Source organism: Octopus sinensis, linkage group LG10 (genome assembly GCF_006345805.1).
Source record: "Octopus sinensis linkage group LG10, ASM634580v1, whole genome shotgun sequence".
In the NCBI taxonomy this organism is placed as follows: Eukaryota; Metazoa; Mollusca; class Cephalopoda; order Octopoda; family Octopodidae; genus Octopus; species Octopus sinensis.
Window position 1 is genome coordinate 31,016,301 of NC_043006.1, and position 21,286 is coordinate 31,037,586.

The following is a 21,286-nucleotide window of genomic DNA, read 5'->3' on the forward strand; positions in this document are numbered from 1 at the left end:
CCAAACTTATCAACCTCAATACTTTTATTATTTTATCATCTTTAAAGATGAGTTTGATACGAAAGGAAGTGATAATGTTATTTGCAGCAGATGTTAACTGCAGTGTGTGTTGAATAGTTTCTTGGAGGGTAGCATTGGTGCTGGTGCCATTTAAAAAGTACCCAGTCCACTCTGTAAAGTGGTTGGCATTAGGAAGGGCATCCAGCCGTAGAAAGCTTGCCAAAACAAACAATGGAGCTTGTTGTGGCCCCTGGCCTTGCTAGCTCCTGTCAAGCTGTCCAACCCATGCCAGCATGGAAAACAGACATTAAATGATGATGATAGCAATGAAAGTGACCTAAACTTGTTTACACCCTCCTCTTCAGTCCCTGTTTAAAGGAAATCCCTCTTTCATGATACTCTAAAACTCTTGTAATTATTTCTAGGCTGGACACAATCGGATCCGAGGAAATATGCTAAACACTCTTCTGGGTTACACAGTGCAAAGGTTGAAAGAAAAGGTTTGTTGCTGCCTAATGGAACTTTTACAGTTTTCTCTTTTTACTTGTATGTCTCTGTTGTGTTGTTTTTTTGTCTTTTCCTCCTCTCTTAACATATATACAGTAATCGCTCAACTATCATGGGTGTTAGATTTCAAAACACCCTGCCATAGGTGAAAATGCACAAAGTAGAAACAGTTCTGTACTAGGTATTTTCTTTTAATATTTTTATAATTTGTGCATATTTATTTTATTACAAATGTAAAAGAACACCATGGAGGAATCGACATAAGCTTAAATAATAAACCGTGATAGGTGAACCACAATATGGCAAGGAATTACTGTGTGTGTATGTATGTATGTATATAACTTCATAAATTGAAACTGATTTGAAAATCGGAAATCCACCTGAAGATTGTCATTCAAGACATGAAACAATTGTAGTGGCAGTTTTTTTACTTTTTATTAAAATTTTATGTATTGATTAAGTCTTTCTTGTTTGTTTTGCAAAATAGTGGTTTTGTCTCTAATTAATATTATATGTATATATATATATATAATATATATATATATATATATATATATATATTTTGAAGGAATCCTGGGTAGAAGTAGACCCAGGAAGACATGGGATGAGGTGGTCAAGCATGACCTTCAAACGTTGGGCCTCACAGAGGCAATGACGAAAGACCGAGACCTCTGGAGATATGCTGAGATTTGCTACTTTACATTATCTAGACATCACTCATGTCAATACTCAGGTTCCTCACTGATTTAAGCTCTGGGATTGAAATTCTCTGTGGACCAGTGTACCCTGTAAGTTTCATATTCAGTTTTGGACGCTGGTAGTGCAGGGCTACCATAAGGTATATATATGTATGTGTATATATATATATATATATGTATGTATATATATGTATGTTTTTATATATATATATCATAGCTAGTGTTTATCACACACTGATGACGGGTTGCTACTCAGAAACCCGGGTCTGCATGTATCACGGGAACAATGATTTCTCTTTGCAAATGCTGATCGAACACTGACAGTGTGTCATTAGCCAGCTGGAGGAGATGTCTTTGTGGGGCTATAAACGGCAGTAGCATTGTCCCCTTAGGTGGCAAATATACTTCACAATATATAACACACACACACACCACACACACACACACGTTGACTGTGGGCTTAATTGATGAGAAGGAGTTTATATGTTTCGATATTCTGTTGATTAATCAACTGGATGACCAACCTGTTGAATTAATGTGTGAACTGGCTGAGTATCCAAACACACGTGTAACTTTCACCTAACACCAAGAGAATTAGATGTATCCTCAATGTAATGCTAAGGCAGATCCCACCTGTGATACAACTGAGACATCTGCTGCATTATATTTCAAAGTATCGTGTATTTGTGAGATTTGTGTTTTACGTGTTCAATCTTCATTGTAAAAACTAGTTATAGTGTGTTATTAAATGTGTCCCCTTAAAACTAAATCAGCAAAGATTCACAGCTGTATTTTGATCAATTTGTATTTGAAATCCATAGAAAAACTCTTTTTAGGTCAGTCTGTAATTTTCTTCTTCTTTTGCTTTTTTATTATTTTTAATCTTTCTTTCTAAATTTTTTTGTTGTTGTTTTTTATCAAACTTCAGACCCGGGAGTTGCACAGAATAGGACACAGGGATGAAGAGTTGAATTTTAAACGATTTGTTTACAAACCAATGGATCTGAATACCATGGAGCAAATAGTACAGACTCAGAAGTATCGATGTGTGGAAGAGCTTGTTGCTGATGCCCATAACATTGTGCATAATGTATATTTGGTATATGGAGGTAAGACTTCAATTGTGGAATGAGGACACAATTCCTTTGTCCTCTTTCATAACTACTTGACCCTTTAGGCTACCATACCTGGCCCAAATATTCTCCATATTTTTATGTTCAAACTGACAAAATCTGGCCTCTCCCACCTACCTTATAATGTCAATCTTATAATATACAATTGCATCATTGAAATCTCAAAGTTATGAGGTAATGAACGATTAATTCAAAACAAGGTGTGGCTGTGTGGTAAGTAGCTTGCTAACCAACCACATGGTTCCAGGTTCAGTACCACTGCGTGGCACCTTGGGCAAGTGTCTCCTACTATAGCCTCGGGCCGACCAAAGCCTTGTGGGTGGATTTGGTAGACGGAAACTGAAAGAAGCCCAATGTATGTATGTGTATATATGTGTGTGTGTGTCCCAACATCGCTTGACATCGATGCTGGTGTGTTTAAGTCCCCGCGACTTAGCGGTTCAGCATAAAAGGCTTATAAAATAAATACTAGGCTTACAAAGAATAAGTCCTGAGGTCGATTTGCTCGACTAAAGGTGATGCTCCAGCTTGGCCACAGTCAAAATGACTGAAACAAATAAAAGAATAATAAAAGGAAGCATCACATTTGACCGAATAATCTGAAAGGTAAAGGGTAAATGCAAAATACATGAGTTGGAGGTGAAGACATTTACTTTTCAATGGCATAGTCTTCCCCCCCCCCCCACCGACCACCACCACTTTAGCAGAAACTAGATTAAGCAGCAGACCACTAATTAAAATTAAATCAATGTAAAAATTAATGAATGTCTTAACAAATTAACAGTTTCTTTGTTCTCAAATCTTCACATGAATGAAAGTCTTTGAATGGAAATCATGTCATGCTAATGTCATGCTGTTGTACGATTTTTTGTTGTTGCTTATACGAGAGGGAAGACGAGCAGAAACAGTGAAGCCTTGCTTATAGAATAAAATCACGATATTGTTGTGTTCCTGCATCAATAATACAGTCTGTAGTGATTCCGGTCAGTTGAGACTGGTTCCAACTGTTTATTATGGAGCACCTGCCGTGTGAGTTGAGAAGTTGAAAACAATTGAATGATGCCAAAGACATCACTGATCCATGCCAGAAGGACAATACTCTCCCTTATTCTTTTCATTCCTTCATTTCAGCTGTAGGACTGTGGCTTTGCTGGAGCAACACCTTAAGTTATAGATGTGAAATATAAGTGGAAGAGATGTTGTTGTCGTTAATATCTGTGTGGCAGAATAGCAGTGGGTATTTTGTAGAGAACAATGGAGTTTCTCATGGTGTTAGGCCATAGGTAAGCCTTGATTGAGCAGATCTGTGATCAAAGGCAATCTAGCTGTGGCCATCTCTCCTTTCTCTTAGTCACACTACTCCTAAGACTGCATCATCTAATGTATTTAGCTGCTATTTGTTTGCAGGTCAAACAACTGCATAAAGGCTACTTTGTTGGCTTGAATGATAGAGATAGAAAGCATGGGGAAAGAGGATAGGATAGAGAGTATAGAGGGGAAAGTAAGACTGCAAAGATATTATTTTGTACACCTAGCCAACCCATGCTGACACAGAAAAATGGCTACAAATAATCATCATCATTGCTGGTGCATATATATATATATATATATATATAATATATATATAATTATTATTATTACTATTTTCAGCTTCGCCTCGTATTGCATATTATTTCTCCATACAGGGGTTTTTTTTCAATGGCGGCCCATTTTCGCGGGGTTCCACTGTTCTTCTCTATCTATCTCTCTCTCTCCCTTTCTCACGTTGTCTGCCATTCCCCCCTTCCATTGCTAAGAGCATTTTTTAAGCCAGCCCGTCAGTTCAACCATCGTATATTCCCGGTGCACCCGCCCTTGCCCACCCCCACCACCAATACCGGATATCTCTATATTTTTGCTCCATCTATACCGGATGTCGCTTCTCCCACCACCATTATAGGTGTCTACTCTTCGAACCCCCCTCTTCAATACGCTATTTCACCATGCATTACCCCTCTCTTGATATCCTACGTTCTACTTGCCTAGAACCTGTCATCATTTCTCTGAACCACCCCTCCCCACTGGTGCTCCCCTATATATTTCTGCCCCCCCCCCCCACATAAAAAAAAAAGCACCATCCGAACGTGGCCGATGCCAGACCCCTCTGGCACCTGTGCAGGTGGCACGTAAAAAACACCCACTACACTCGCGGAGTGGTTGGCATTAGGAAGGGCATCCAGCTGTAGAAACACTGCCAGACTAGACTGGAGCCTGGGGCAGTCCCTAGCTCCCCAGACCCCGGTCGAAACCGTCCAACCCGTGCTAGCGCGGAAAACGGACGTTAAACGATGATGATGATGATGATGACATATATATATATATATATATATTAGTGCTAGTGCCAAATAAAAAGCACCCAGTACACTCTGTAAAGTGGTCGGCATTAGGAAAGGCATCCAGCTATAGAAACCATGTCAAAACAGACAATGGAGCCTGGTGCAGCCCTCCAGCCTTGCCAGCTCCTGTCTAATCCTCCAACCTATGCTAACATGGAAAATGGATGTTAAATTATCATCATGATATATGCCTGCATGCCCCCACCACACACATATATAGGTATATGTGTGCATATAATATATGTATATATACATATACAAAATAGATAGAAATAATGGGTTATATACATTCATTTATTAAAAACTTCCAGCTGTTTCAGATATGCATTTGGGTGGGTTCATGGTTCAATTTTATCTGTCAATCGATTGATTGACTGAAAATATTGAACGACCCTCATAATGATATGTTCTTCAGAGAGGAAACGAATTGACTGCCAAAGGAAAAGAAGTAAAGAAAAGAAAGAGGGTGGAATTTGGTCATTCTGGTTTTTATACAAAATTAGGTTGCCTGATATGTGTGTGTGTGTGCATTTGTGTTTCCTCATTTTGACATCATGTGATAGTTGTCAAAACAGTGGCTGTGTGGTAAGAAGTTTGCTTCCCAACCACGTGGTTCTGGGTTCAGTCCTACTGCGTGGCACCCTGAGCAAGTGACTTCTTCTATGGCCTTGAGCTGACCATAGCCTCGTGAATCGGTAGAAAGAAACTGGTAGAAACCTGTTGTGTGTTTGTGTGTCTTTGTGTCCTCCATCATTGCTTGACAGCTAGTGTTGGTTTGTTTATGTCCCTATAATTTAATTGGTTCAGCAAAAGAGACCAATGGAATAAGTGTCAGGCTTAAAAATTTATATATATATATATATATATATATGCTGGGGTTGCTTCATTTGATTAAAAATTCTTGAAAGCAGTGCCACAGTCTAATAATAAGTGAAACAAATAAAAGCTAAAAAAAATCATGAAAATGGTGTTCTTCATTTCCAATCTTCCTTGAGAACAAGTCTGGCATGGGGCAAATATTAACCTTGGTTGGAAAGGAAGTAAGGGTTAGTGACAGGAAGAGCATCCAACAACAATAAATCCCATCTGTTCTATTGAAGCATGGAAAAATGGATGTTAAATGATGACAATGGTGATGATGATGATGATGATGATGGCAGGAGTTGTACAAATGAATATGGTTCCATCCACTAAACCAGAATATATAGGCATATAAAGGTGGTAAATGGCAGAATCAATAGAGTAAACAGTCCAAATAGTTGGATATATAGTTGTTGCCCTTTATATTCTGAGTTCAAACCCCAGCCAAGCTGACTGTCCCTTTCATCCTTTCAAGGCCAATAAAATGAATAGTAGTCTTCCAAGGGCTGGTCTTGATGTGACTACATCTTTGAAGAGAGCGTTCCAGCATGGCCACAAACCAGTGGCCATTCCTAACACATGAACGCCCCTCATAAACTTGTGTTTTGCTCATGGCAGTGTCCTTGTAAGCTGTTTGAAGCATGACAACTGTTTCGGCCGCTGTTTTCCCTGGCAGAAAACAGAATTTCATGGAAGCATGCTGTTCCTTCATTTCAGCCATCGCCAAAATCGACGAACAGGGGAGAAGCCCTGCAAAACAAAGCCGCACCACATGGTAGTATGACTTCAGTGGACAATGCCAGTCAGCACACTGATGCCTGAAAGTTGCATCAAGTAGCTTCTAGTGGTAGAAGCCTGAACTATAATGGGCTTGTCCCACAGAGAATATCTCTGGTTACTTTTGGGTACCTCCTCGTATCTACCATCTGTAAAAAGAGCTCTCTGGACAAGGCAGTCTGTGGTACATTGTGCTTGAAGTACAAAGACGGGATGGTCAAATGGTAATTGCTTCAGTGTCATTAAATATAGACCTGCTTGTTCAGGAGTGACTTGAGGCTAAGCAACTTCAACTAAAAGCTTCTGTGTGGTAGCTCAAAATGCTAGCCATAGAAACCAGAATCTACTGATTCTGCCATTAACCACCTTTATATACCTATCTATTCCAGTTTGGTAAATGAAACCATTTTAAAGATAAAATGCAAAAAAATATATATACTTTCGTATAAGTTTTAAATATATTTTATTTATAAAGTCTTTTGATTATTTTATATATTAATATAAATACACATCAAAATCAAATCCAATCACAATCAAATGGAAATTGTAGTTGTGATCCCCGTGCCAGTGGCACGTAAAAAGCACCCTCTGATCGTGGGCAATGCCAACCCCCTCTGGCCCCTGTGCTGGTGGCACGTAAAAAAGCAGCCACTATATTCTCGGAGTGGATGGCATTAGAAGGGCATCCAGCTGTAGAAACACTGCCAGATCAGACTGGATCCTGGTGCAGCCTTCTGGCTTCCCAGACCCCCAGTCGAACTGTCCAACCCATGCCAGCAGGGAAAATTGATGTTAAACGATGATGATGATGATTGGTATATATTGGTGTCATAGTTTTTATGATATCTATTCCAATTGAATACAAATATTATTTGCTAAATATATTTATGATAACATGACTGATGTTAAATATTTCTTATAGTGTAACTGATATAGGTGTTTTTTTTTATGCATTTTTTTTGCTGTGTCAATATTTTGCTCAGCAGCTGTTGACTTTCTCTTTCAGAGGAGCATGGAATGACAGAATTAGCCCGGATCATGATACGTGATTGTAAATATGATGTAAGTTTTAATTCTTTGAATCATTATTATGCAAACAAACATATCTGAACACGTCCACGTTAATCTCATGTCAAGCTGTAGTAGTTGCTATCTGTAATATTTTTCTGCATGTCACAACTGCTGTGTGTCACACTTTTAACAACAACAACAAAAACAGTCAAAACAGATTCTTATTTATATTTGAAAGAAAATTAATTATGGATGGTGATCAAAGACATAATTGAAATTTTTAACATATTGAAATAAAAATCTGTTATATGCAACAGAAGCAGTTTTAGATTAAAACAGTCATCTGTGTATCATAGTTAAAGCAGATACATCACAAAAAACTGCAAATTAACTGCAGAATTTGTTAGGAGGAAAGCTGTTGGAGTGTTAACTGTAAACATGCATAACTATCAGACCAAACCAAAGACATGGTTAAAATCTTGACTATAATGCAACACTTTTATGGGGAATCTATAAATTTATGTCTCGGAACAGAAATAAGAACATGTTCCATGCTGGCATGGGTTGGATGGTTTGACAGGTTCCAATGTTTTCTTGGACTGCATTATGCTTCACTGGTTTCTCCTGGATGTTTTTTTACTTGGCACCATTGAGATTGCCATGCAATTCACAAGACTAAAAGCTATGAAGAAGTGGGGTTGGCTTTATGCTAGGGGAATGAAAGCAGGTGAGAGATGGGTGCCACCAATTCTAATTATCTCCTCTCTGGCCCTTCCATTACCTGCTTGGCCTTAATGAAACTCAGTTCCTAGCAATAGCTGGGCAATGAACTTCAATGGATTGTCACTGTAATATTCTTTTCTACTCTAGGCACAAGGCCTGAAATTTTTGGGGAGGTGGGGGGGGGAGTCGATTAGATCAACCCCAGTACATAACTGGTACTTAATTTATCAACCCCGAAAAGATGAAAGGTAAAGTCGAACTTGGTGGAATTCGAACTCAGAACATAAAGACAGATGAAATACCGCTAAGCATTTTGCCCATGTGTGCCTGTAATAGTGAGCTACAACTGTGATTGTTTTTGACTGTGGACTCTACCATTCACAAACCTGTAGCAAAATAGAATAATCTGATGTGGATTCAATGTGCTGGTCGAGTGCCTTGAGTAAGACACACAGCATCACTGACTGGACACAGTTACTACTTCTTGTCTATTGTTTCCTACTTTGTTGATTCAACCAGCCATGGTTTTTATACTGCAATAGCAACTTTGTGCTGCATGGAACCTCTCCTGATTCTGCACAGTGTATGTATAGCCTTAACAACTGAAGTTCAGTGTTTTCATGATGATGATTACGGTGGTGGTGACAATATCCCATCCAAAAATAAAGTATTTTTAAAAATCAGAAAATCTCAACTCAATTATGGCTGAGAGGGTTTCATGTAGCTGTCTGATTTGAGCCTTAGGTCCTGTGCCAAGAGGCAGGGTGGCATGACATCACCCTCACAGAAGACACACCCAAAGGCTATCAGAGTTTGGGGGAACTTGGTCTTTATGTTATGTGGGACATCACGTGGATTGTAGGCAACTGGTTCTGGCAGAAGTTCTTTTCAGAAAAACTTGATCATCCCCAACTCAACAGGATGCCTCAGCTTGTTCAGGAGCTTCTTTACCTTCATCAAGCAGTTCTCCTCAGCTTTGGTTGTCAGAGTTTGTCTCTTGCACCCCTTGTATGAATGGTAGTGAAGGCCCTCATTCAGGGCCAGCTTCATGGTAGCAACTCCAGCACCCATTTCTCTCACCAATGCCCACATTCCCTTGCTTGCAGCTTCCATCACCTTGTCATGTAGCTGTTGGCTGAATTCTGACATGTGAATGCAGTCACAATGCCTGCTATGTCTCCATTGCAGCTGGCCATGGCTTCTAGATCTCCCTCTTGCAACTGTCCATGTCGTGTCTTTCAGCCTTTACAGTGTTCACAGAGTATTGAGCAGCAGTTATGATGTCAGCATCTTTTCCAATATTCAGATGACCTCCAACTTTCATCTGCTTTTTGTCTTGCAGTGCTGTTGACTGTTCACCAATATATCAAAGCTATTCTTTAAAAAAACGGGGACATAAAATATCATGAAATTTAGCCTGAGCACCCTATATACAATCAGCTGTTAGATTACGATTGTTATCTGCTGCACACTGTTATTCAGTGTTCTGTTAATTCTATATCATAATTGTACATGAGGGCATGTTGAGTCAATGAAACAGCCTCAACATGGTCATTCTATACCTGCTAGAAATAGCAACTAAATCTTCCCAAGTCACACTCTGACATCTTAAGCAAAGGACACATTAAACAGTGTAGTTCACGATAAATAAAAGACAGGGTGATGAAAGGTCTGCCAGATCAGCACTGACATGATGTTAAACAACAACAGCAATCAGTGTGAGTCATAGGTTCAAGTGTAGTTGTTAATGTTATGTTCATATTTCTCACTGTATTGTAATTAAATACACTTTTACTCTCTTTTACTTGTTTCAGTCATTTGACTGCGGCCATGCTAGAGCACCGGCTTTAGTCGAGCAAATCGACCCCAGGACTTATTCTTTGGAAGCCTAGTACTTATTCTATCGGTCTCTTTTGCCGAACCGCTAAGTTACGGGGACGTAAACACACCAGCATCGGTTGTCAAGCGATGTTAGGTTGACAAACGCACACACACACACACACACACACACATTTATACATATATACATATATACGACGGGCTTCTTTCAGTTTCCGTCTACCAAATCCACTCACAAGGCTTTGGTCGGCCCAAGGCTATAGTAGAAGACACTTGCCCAAGGTGCCCCGCAGTGGTACTGAACCTGGAACCATGCGGTTGGTAAGTAAGCTACTTAGCACACAGCCACTCCTGCACCTATGTTAGGGTTAAAAGATAAAGTTCCTTCCTGAGTCACATAGACTCACGAGGCTGGTTTCTCAGTTTCTGTGGCATATGTATTCCTCACCTGGATGGGATGCCAGCCTGTCGCAGGATAACTCACATTTGCCAGTTGAGTGGACTGGAACAACAGGAAATGAAGAATCTTGCTCAAGAGCACAATACATTGCCCTATCCAGAAATGGAAATCACAATCTTACAATCCTCAGTCCAACACCCTAACCACTAAGCCAAGTGCCTCCACATAAATTTTTTAAGCTTGGTACTTATTCTATCAGTCTCTTTTGCTAAACTGCTAAGTTACAGGGATGTAAAACACCGGTTGTCAAGCAGTGGTAGAGGAGTAAACACACACAAAAGTACACAGACACACACATAATAGGCTTCTTTCAGTTTCCATCTATCAATTCCACTCACAAGGCTTTGGTTGGCCCAAAGTTATAGAAGAAGACACTTGCCCAGTGTACTATGTAGTGGGACTGAACCTGGAACAATGTGGTTGGGAAGCAAACTTCTTACCACACAGCCACACCTGTGCCTATAGTTATAGTTGCACTATTAATTATACATATAATGAGGACTCATCAAACCAAGTGCTGATGGCACGTAAAGAACATCTTTTGAATGTTGGGCCTCACAGAGGCAGAGTGGCTGAGTTCCTTTTGAGAGTTGAGCTTCATGGAGGCAATAGCTGAGACTTTTGGTATTATGTTGTGCTTGAGAAGACCCATCAAGCTGAGCAAAATTGCAGTCATGGCAGATACTGGTGTCACGCAAATTGGCACCTGTGTTGGTGGCACATAAATGCACCCTGGTGTCATGCAAATGGCACCTGTGCTGGAGGCACGTAAAAGCACCCATTACACTCTGTTAAGTGGATGGCATTAGGAAGGGCATCCAGCTGTAGAAAACCATGTCAAATCAGACTGGAGTCAGGTGCAGCCTTCCAGCGTACAAGCCCAGTCAAACTGTCCAACATGGACAACAGATGTTAAATGATGATGATGATGATGAATTATGTTGAAATAGTTGTATTATTATAATTATTCAATATATTATATAATTACGGTTGTTTTATATTAATTGTCCAATGTATTTTATAATTATGGTTGTTATATAATTATGCAACATAATTGTATAGTTGTGTTATCATATTTAATTATCCAATGCATTCTATAATTATGACAGTTGTGTTGATTCCATTTTGGTTTGTCTTGCAGATTGATGAGATTTGTCAGTGCTGGAATTGTTACTACATGTCAAACTCTAAACCTGCAAATTGGTTTTGTAAGCCATGTGTAAGTATCTCAATTACAGTCTCAGTGTTAATTTCCTCTCATTCCATTTTTTTTTTTTTCACTGGAAAGTTTGAACTTGATATTTTGTGTTTAGCACTAAACACTCTTCAGCTATAGTTTTTCCCACTACATCCAGAAGTGAGCTCTGCCTCTCCTTTCCAAGAAAAGTTTGGTATTGCTGTCCCTCTTTGTACCAAAAAAGGTAGTTGATAATCACTGGTACTGGTACCTCATAGAAAGCACCCGGTACACTCTGTAAAGTGGTAGGCATTATGAAGAGCGTCCAGCCATAGAAACTATTCCAGTACAGAAGATTGGAGCCTGATGTTGCTTTCCAGTTTATCAGATTCTTGTGAAACTGTCCAACCCATGCCAGCATGAAAAATGGATGTTAAATTATGATGATGATGATTGACTGATCTTAACATTGTTGTTATATTTTCTAGACTTTATGAATAACTTTTGCTTTTCGCTGCTGTTTCAGAAACCACCCCATGAACTTGTTTACGCAAAACTGAAGGGCTTTAGCTACTGGCCTGCCAAAGTCATTCGGGTAACGGAAGATAGTAAACATGATGTCCGCTTTTTTGGGGGCTACCATCAAAGGTAAGAATATTATTGTTGTTTAGGGTTGGTCCTAATGAAGCGGTAAACTTATATCCAAAGATATTCCAGTCATGACCACCTCATTTATTTTCCAACCTTATGATGGAAATATGATGCAGGTGGCACGTAAAAAGCACCCACTACACTCACGGAGTGGTTGGCGTTAGGAAGGGCATCCAGCTGTAGAAACATTGCCAGATAAGACTGGAGCCTGGTGCAGCCTTCTGGCTTCCCAGATCCCCGGTCGAACCGTCCAACCCATGCTAGCATGGAGAACGGACGTTAAACGATGATGATGATGATGATGATAGATTTTAGAGTACATCATTAACTTACATGTCCTTACTTTTTGAAGATGGTAGGGTGTGGTTGTTTACCATTTCTAAGCAAATGGAGCAATTACATAGACCCTCCCCTTGTTGGTTTGAATGCAAAATGTTTCTGTTATACTTATTGGTTTATATTTATAACCATTTTCCCTCTAAAAAATCATGGTGTGTGTGTGAGTGTGTATATATATATATATATATATATATGACTGTCTCCCATGGCAGTTGCACGTAAAAAGCACCCACTACACTCTGAGTAGTTGGCATTAGGAAGGGCATCCAGCTGTCGAAACCTTGTCAGATCAGAATGGAGCCTGGTGCTGCCTACTGGTCTGCCAGTCCTCAGTCAAACTGTCCAACCCATGCCAGCATGGAAAGCGGACGTTAAACGACGACGACGATGATATAGATGTGTACACATACACATGTTTATTTTTTACTTGTTTCAGTTATTGGACTGTGGCCATGCTGGGGCAGAGTCTTGAAGAGTTTTAGTTGACGGAATCAATTCCAGTACTCATTTTTTCTTTTTGAAGCCTGGCACTTATTCTATCAATCCCCTTTTGCTGAACCGCTAATTTATGGGGACATAAACACACCAAACACTAGTTGTCAAGTGGTAGTGGTGGAGGAGAAATCTACACGCATATATATATATATATATATATATATATATATATATGACAGGATTCTTTCAGTTTCCATTTACTGCATCACTCACAGTGCTTTGGTCAGCCCAAGGTAATAGCAGAAGACACTTGCCCAAGATGCCATGTAGTGGGATTGAAACTGGAACTATGTAGTTGGGCAGCAAACTTCTTACCTCACAGCCATGCCTGTGCCCATTTTATTTATTTATATATATTTATGTGTGTGTATATTTATATATATGTGTTGCGTGTAAAAATATTTGGTGAATCACAAGACAACTGTTTCAAATCTTTGGCCTGAGTGGTACTATTTATTCTGTGACTGACTCTCAGAGTTGTGAAACATTTGCTGGTCTAAACATGTGGAGAATTGCTAATGGTGTTAAACCAGAACTGTCCAAGAAATTCCATATAATCTGTGTATATATGAATGCGTGTAGCTACAAAACTATACTTCCATTTATTGACTTTTAATCTAATTTTGGTTGTAGGGCTCTCATCCCTCAAGAATACATTAAACCAATTAGTGTGAATATTAAGACTGTGACATCCAAACGAACCCAAGGTAAGTGTAGGAAAATGGGAAAGAGAGAGAGAGAGAGAGAGAGAGAGAGAGAGAGAGAGAGAGAGAGAGAGAGAGAGAGAGATATGCGTGGAGTGATGGAATAATCCAGTTACATCACTTACCTCTCTTCTAATGAGAAACTTTGTGCATTTGTGGTACTTCTTCATTGCAGGGTTTATAAAAGCTTGCGAGGAGCTGAAGCTACATCGCCAGTTGCTGGAGGAACAAGTTGATGAAAGCAGCAACAACGGAGACAGTGAGATGGAAAACAATATGGAGGAAGATGATGAGGAAGAGGAGGATGAGGAGGAAGATGATGATGACGATGATGATGATGAAGATGAAGAAGCAGATGATGACACCGAGACTCGTGAGGTCACTTCAACTAGTGTGGCTCCCCCTAAAAATACATCCAAGCTGAAAACAAAGGTAATGTATATGAAATTTTGCTGCATAATTGATAATTTTAATTTAATTAGGAGATAATTAAAGAAGTATATTATATACCCTGCTGGTATACTGGTTATATCCTTTAAAGTATTATTTCATGATGTGCAAATAGATATCACGAGTTTACCTTCAGATATATTATTCATGAGGTTATTTTTTTGTATTATCTGAAATAGAATACCCGCATATCTATTAATCTCCCCAAACTGAATTATTATTGATTTCTATCATATATTTTGTATATTTCTAGAAATATATGATAATCAAGACCCCACTGCATGATATGCAGATGCACGTAATGTTAAAGGGTTGTACCTGATTGATTTGGAAATTTGTTTTTCTCAAATTTAATAAAGTAATATATCTATCTATCTATCTATCTATCTATATATATATATATATATATTATAAGGTATTTACATACATACATGTATATATTTTCTTTAACCCTTTAGCATTTAAACTGGCCATATTCGGCCAAAAGTATTCTGCCTGTTTTATGTTCAAAATGGCCAGATCTGGTCTTTCACACCAACCCTACAAAATCGTTTTAAAAATTAACAGCTACCTCATCAAAATCTCATAACTACAAGATAATGTATGATTAGTTCAAAACAATATGGATAAAAAAGTATTAATTTTGGCAGAATAATGCGAACACTACAGGGTTAAAAGCAATATAAGGTATGAACTAATCACGAGTAGACAAAGTACTGAACTACCATCTCAATATCATGAGTTGGAATCCAACTGCAGACATTTTATTGCAACTCTGCAGGGAACATTTTATTGAACAGGCCACAATTCATTTAGTTGTCAAAAAAAAAAAAAAAAAAAGTGGACAGTAGTGAAATTCCGGAAAGTTGCCTGTAGACTTTAAACAATTGGCTTAAGAACTGACCAAAATGAAGGTTTCAATTTCAGAAAGAATCAATGTAAAAACATGTTGAGAATGAAGTCTAATTCTCTAATTGTAAACTGTGGTAATGCGTGTATTGTTTAGTCTGTCCTGTAGATAATGGAGCTGTTGGATAAAGTATGCAGGAAGAATGAAATTGGGAAAAATTGATTTGGAGTCTGAAGAATTAGACAAGTTCATTAAACAGTGACAAGGGAATGAAAGATGGCTTGTTGTGCTTGATGTGGGATTTGGTGAATGGAGGGTGGTGGATGGGAATCTTGACTGAAACTAAGAGCAGGTGGGGTAGCTTATAGTGGGAGAATAAAAACATAGTTTTAATGTAAAAATGAGTCAAGAATTGAAAATTTTCAGCAAAAGAAAAAAAAAAAAAAATGACAACAACGACAAGGATTCTGAGATTGGTACTTGGGTGTGAAACATTGTGGAATGAGACCTTTGACAACAGGTTGTTGTCTGCTCTTACAGAATTAGCCAGATTAAGTGAAATCAAGAGCTTGAAGAGTGAAAAGGAAACTGTAATGATACCTTTCGAATAATGATAATTTTCTTTATTGGTGCAAAAGCCACAGAAACATTTAAGGTAATACAAGGACAAATGATGGGCGGGAGGTGCCAGGAAACATGCAAGCAATAATAATTTACAAAAAAAATCTTAAGAACCAAAATCTTCAATAAGGGTAAAATGCCACCCAGGGCAGCCAAGGAACCCCACAGATCCTAAGCCACCCCATTCACTGGGAATACCATGGCAAATGCTCCTCTGTCTTTGTATTCCCAGCTTAGAGTAGGCCTACTCACTCAGGGCCTTCATCACCACATTCACTTATTTCAACAAACTCACTGGAGTGAGGGTGGGGGTCAGCACATCCCTCTTAAGCCCTAGTTTCCTTTTCAAATCAAAGTTATTATAATAATAATAACGGTTTCAAATTTTGGTACAAGGCCAGCAATTTCGTGGAGGGAGTAAATTGATTACATTGACCCCATTGCTCAACTGGTCCTTAATTTATTGGCCCTGAAAGGATGAAAGACAAAGTTGACCTTGGCAGAGTTTGAGCTCAGAATGTAAAGACAGATGAAATTCACTATGCATATGTTTGTTTGTATGTATGTTTATATATATATATATATATATATATATATATGCCTGACCCATGCCAGCATGGAAGACATGTTAAATGATGACGATGATGATGATCATTTCATAGTTTTACTCTTCTTGCAGATCCTGACACCAGAAAATGTGAATGTTGTCTCTTCAAGTGTAGATAAAATATCAACAAGCCCCGCACCACGTTCTTCAAAGGTTGCCTATAAGCATACTGCTAGTCAAGCAACTCCATCCACGGTGAGTAACAGTGTTTTCATTCATCATCATCAGCATCATCGTCACTGCTGCCATCAGCATCATCGTCACTGCTGCCATCATCATCAGCACCCTCCTCCTCATCATCATTATCATCACACCCACTTTCTATGCTTGAGATGCATGGAATGGTTTTTACTAACAGGTTCTAATTTCATTACTAACAGCAGCAGAATAATGCAGTAGATAGAAGAGTGATGGAGGGATTGAGTGGTAAGGAGATGAAGGGTGGGGATGCTTTATTTTTTTCTCATTCACTTATATTTATATATCCTTAAACACCAGGTTTTTCACTTATGTATTATAAACAAGGAAAGAGTTGCTGCTGGCTAAATTGATGGTTGCTATCCCTTTTCAATCTCTACATTATTTGGCTATTCCTTATCAGCCTTGTTTTCCAACTCATAAATAGGAACTATGTAGAAGTTTAGCAGCAGTACAAGACAAGTACTCAGCTGGCTTTTAATACTGAGTCAAATGTTAGCAGCTGTACAATAGCCATGTTGCAAAGCTCATACTGACACAATTATCCCATTTGTTACATTTCCCTGAATTAGATAAATATTAATTGGTTGATTAAATTGGCTGAGAACTGAGACAGATACTTTGTTATCTAAATTAGTTCTGTCTTCATATCTTACCATTCTACCAGCGTTGAGGTTATTTTGCATTTTATCAGTATTCATGCAGGACCCTCTTTTTGAGCAGAAATTTTTCTTTAAACGGACAAATGATTCACTCTTTTTACAACATTCAGGCTCTTGCGTTGTCAGAAGAAATTCATCATTATATGTTTCACCAGCCCACTTATGGGTAGCCTTCATTCATTGGAGAATAAACTTTGCTTGCAAAGACCTGTTGAGGTAAGTGTAATCAAAAGCACTGATGTGGCCGATGACAGTACCGCCTTATTGGCACTTGTGCCAGTGGAACAATAAAAGCACCATCTGGGCGTGATGTTACTAGGGCTGCTGACTGGCTCCCATGCCGGTGGCGTGTAAAAAGCACCATTCAAGCGTGATCATTGCCAGTGTCGCCTCACTGGCATGTGAAAAACAACATTTGAACATGCTTGTTGCCAGTGCTGCCTGACTGGCTCCTGTGAAAGTGGCACATAAAAAACACCTTTTGAGCATGGTCGTTGCTAGTACCACCTGACTGGCCTTCGTGCCAGTGGCACATAAAAGAACCCACTACACTCTCGGAGTAGTTGGCATTTGGAAGGGCATCCAGCAGTAGAAACCTTGCCAAATCAGATTGGAGCCTGGTGCAGCCTCCTGACTCACCAGTCCTCAGTCAAACCATCCAACCCATGCCAGCATTGAAAGTGGACGACGATGATGATGATGATGAACCCCTTAACCATTTAGCATTTAAACTGGCCATACCTAGCCGAAATATTCAATGTGTTTTATGTTCAAATAGGCCATATTTTGCTTCTCACACCTACCCTGCAGTGTCATTCAAAAAATAAACAATCCCTTCATCAAAATCTCAAAGTGACAAGATAATGTTTGATTAATTCAAAACAATTTGAATAAATCAAGCCTAAGATTTGACAGAGTAATCTGCATGTTAAATGGTTAAGTTGCTCCATCTGGATAAGCACTTTTCAGTTTTTGGTTGTTTGCTCCAAAGTATAAACCAGGAATGAAAATAATAATGCTGGAATCTTAGCAGAATATACAGAAGAGGATACTATTGTCAATGTTGCAAGATTTGGAGTAGTAAGATAACTTGAGGTGTGGAGTACCATGTTAACCTTGCAAAAAACTAATATCAGATTGAGTCAAGAGGGAGCCTTTGTGTGTTCATTAAACTTAGTAGAAATGACAGTCTGTATAAAAAATCAATGGGAAGACATACTGGGTAATATATTCTTTACTATTCCTAAGCACAAGACCTGAAATTTTGGGGGAAGGTGCCAGTGGATTAGATCAACCCCAGTATGCAACTGGTTCTTAATTTATCGACCCCGAAAGGATGGAAGGCAAAGTTGACCTCAGTGGAATTTGAACTCAGAACGTAAAGACAGACGAAATACCACTAAGCATTTCACCCAGTGTGCTAACGTTTCTGCCAGCACACCGTCTTACATTGGGTAATATAGATGTACCATGTCTAGAAAAATAAGACATGATGGCCATGGTTGGAAGTCCCTTGATTATAAATCTACTGTTCATGGCTGACCTGGTGATTAAACATTAACATCAATACCAACTAATATAAAACTGATATTTTTTTTTATGACGGAAGAGAGAGAAAGGGAGTGAAACCAATGTGTTTGTGTAATTTCACACACAGAACCAGCTTTTATCCTCTTATGGTTCATCTACCTTTAACCAGTTACTGCCACTAGAAATCTCAGAATTTTATTGCCAAATGTCAGATTACTTAAATATTTCTGTGGGTTGCTGTTATAAGATTGAATTTTCACACTTGAGATAAATATGGGAGAAATCCTATATATTATAAACAAGAAACGTACCTCTGTCTGTCTGTCTGTCACAACATTTATAAGAGGGAGGAATCAAGATATATATCACATTATTAGAAGGGGAGGAGAAAAAGTTGCTGGATGAGACAGTGAGAGAGAGTGTGTGTAAAATAGATAGGTGGTGTTGTCACCATAGTAACCAACAAGTTTTGATTTAAAATATGGGAATTTTAATTGGAAATCTGTCAACAACACAACATAGACTCCAAAAAATGGCTATACGTATACATATAGTTATTTTTGTTTCTTGGTCGTTTGTTTCTGGGGCTGTTTCTGTGTCTCTCAACATGTAGACAATCTAACACAAACTTCAAAAAAAGACTTTCACTGTGATCAATTTATGAAGGTATGTACATGATTAACAAATATTTTTACTGGCAGCATAGCAACAGGCAATGACCTAGTAAATAGAAAATACAGGAGAAATAAATATAAAAGTTCATAAGTTTTTAAGGGAGTTAACTCTGTAAAGCAGCAAATTCGTAAAAAACAAAAAAAAGTGTATTCAATTTTTTTCGGTATAATTTGGACATTTTATTCTTCTGACGCCCCTAAAAAGCCCCAAAACGAGAGTGAATGAGTTACTACAAAAAGAAAAAGGAAAAAAGAAAACATTATCCGAAAATAAAAATATGTTAATAAAAGGGTTGAATATTTTGGTTACAGGTATAATGAAACACCTATTACTCCATCATCTTTCATTATTACATTTAACACTCACCTCAGTTAATATACCCTTTCTTAATGAATGTCATTAATACGATATATTATAACCTAGTTAAAAGATTTCTGTCAGGGCACTAATAAATGTGAAGTCAGAATATCCATTTCACAGATAATTATTAATCTTATCTGTAAGAGTTGACCTTGATTATTTGCTTAGTCATAATTATCCAACAAACCATTCCGTATTGGGATTTTTAGGTTTAGACAACACAAACATATTCTCTCAAGATTTTCTTTTAGCTTAGTGATATTGTTTGATTGGATAATGTAGAATTTTTCCTCATGACATTGTCATATAGATATATAGAGAGGGACAGGTCGAGGGTGTTAGAATGCAAGTGCATGCATGCACACACACACATTGTTAAAACTTTCCTACCCTTAATAAGCGTTTTCCTAACAACTGATAAAGAACAGAAACAACCTTAAACTAAGTTACAGTTGTACTCTCAAAATGAAAAACTTAATAGCATATTTAAGCAATCACGTAACACTTAAGGGATTATATGTGGTAGAAGTTAGTTTCATAAAACCAGACTTGATACTTTAGATCTAGTTTTTCCTTCAGAATATAGTAAAAAGAAATACCATCAAATTATCCACATATGTTTGTTGTTTGAAAGAACATGCTACGTATTTCAACACTATGTCGAAGATCTTCAAGATGTACAGATTGTATAGAAATGGGACAAAACTTGCAGCTTATACAGAGCCGAGAAGATTCTCATATTCAAAACTTTAACAAATGCATCAGCTGTCTAAACGTCAGATCAGAAATCTTAATGAATGCTATCATTTGAAGGTCACATCACTGCTTGAATAAAGAGGCAAATCATTAAATATTTACTTGGAACAATAAACATTTTCTCTTTATTTTCCTCTTCCATTGTATTCCTCTCATCAACACTCCTTATCTCACAATACTTTATAACAAGAGACTCTTCGATATTTTTAACATTTTGTCTTTCCATATTCATTTCTATATTGCAGAAGGGATCAATATTTATCTGTTTACAAGAAACAGTCACTCTTTTTTCTCTTCCATTTTGATCTGCCAAAAGATACTTTTGATCTCACTACATCTTATAACTCTTTCATGATTTATATTCTATCTCTAACTTTTCGTTTTCATATAACAAGCATGTTACTTTGTAAAGCTTAAAGTGGTTTTCCACTTTCGTCTTCCTTCTTTTTACTGAATCTTTTGAGAACTGTCTTTGGTTAGAAAGCACTGCACTTACATTATTTACATTTGACGGATATTTGTCCTCATCTTGTTTGTTGTTAACACAACGTTTCAGTTGGTATACCCTCCAGCCTTCATCAGGTGTCTTGGGGAAATTTCGAACCTGGGTTCTTATTCCTATGGTATTTTTCGATGTTATTATTATTATTATTATCATCATTATTAATATTCGGGTCACTACCTGGAATCTTGTGGTTAGTAGCCTGTGCCCTTAACCACTACACTGTATGCCCTAACTACTAACCTCAAGATTCCAAGTTTGATTCCAGGCAGTGACCTGAATAATAATAATAACATTGACAAATACCTTAGGAATGAGAACCCAG

General features: G+C 38.1%; 1 protein-coding gene across 5 annotated transcripts in view; it reads left to right on the top strand.

Annotated features, from left to right (window-relative positions):
• Positions 1-21,286, top strand: part of LOC115216157 (zinc finger MYND domain-containing protein 11-like) — a 178,033-nt gene that overhangs the window by 150,094 nt on the left and 6,653 nt on the right. For all 5 annotated transcript variants that reach the window (XM_029785353.2, XM_029785350.2, XM_029785351.2 and 2 more), the window contains 8 exons: positions 426-500; positions 2,134-2,314; positions 7,358-7,413; positions 11,526-11,603; positions 12,088-12,209; positions 13,680-13,753; positions 13,926-14,182; positions 16,351-16,473. In XM_029785353.2, the coding sequence (XP_029641213.1) occupies positions 426-500; positions 2,134-2,314; positions 7,358-7,413; positions 11,526-11,603; positions 12,088-12,209; positions 13,680-13,753; positions 13,926-14,182; positions 16,351-16,473 (966 nt within the window). The remainder of the gene's footprint in view (positions 1-425; positions 501-2,133; positions 2,315-7,357; positions 7,414-11,525; positions 11,604-12,087; positions 12,210-13,679; positions 13,754-13,925; positions 14,183-16,350; positions 16,474-21,286) is intronic.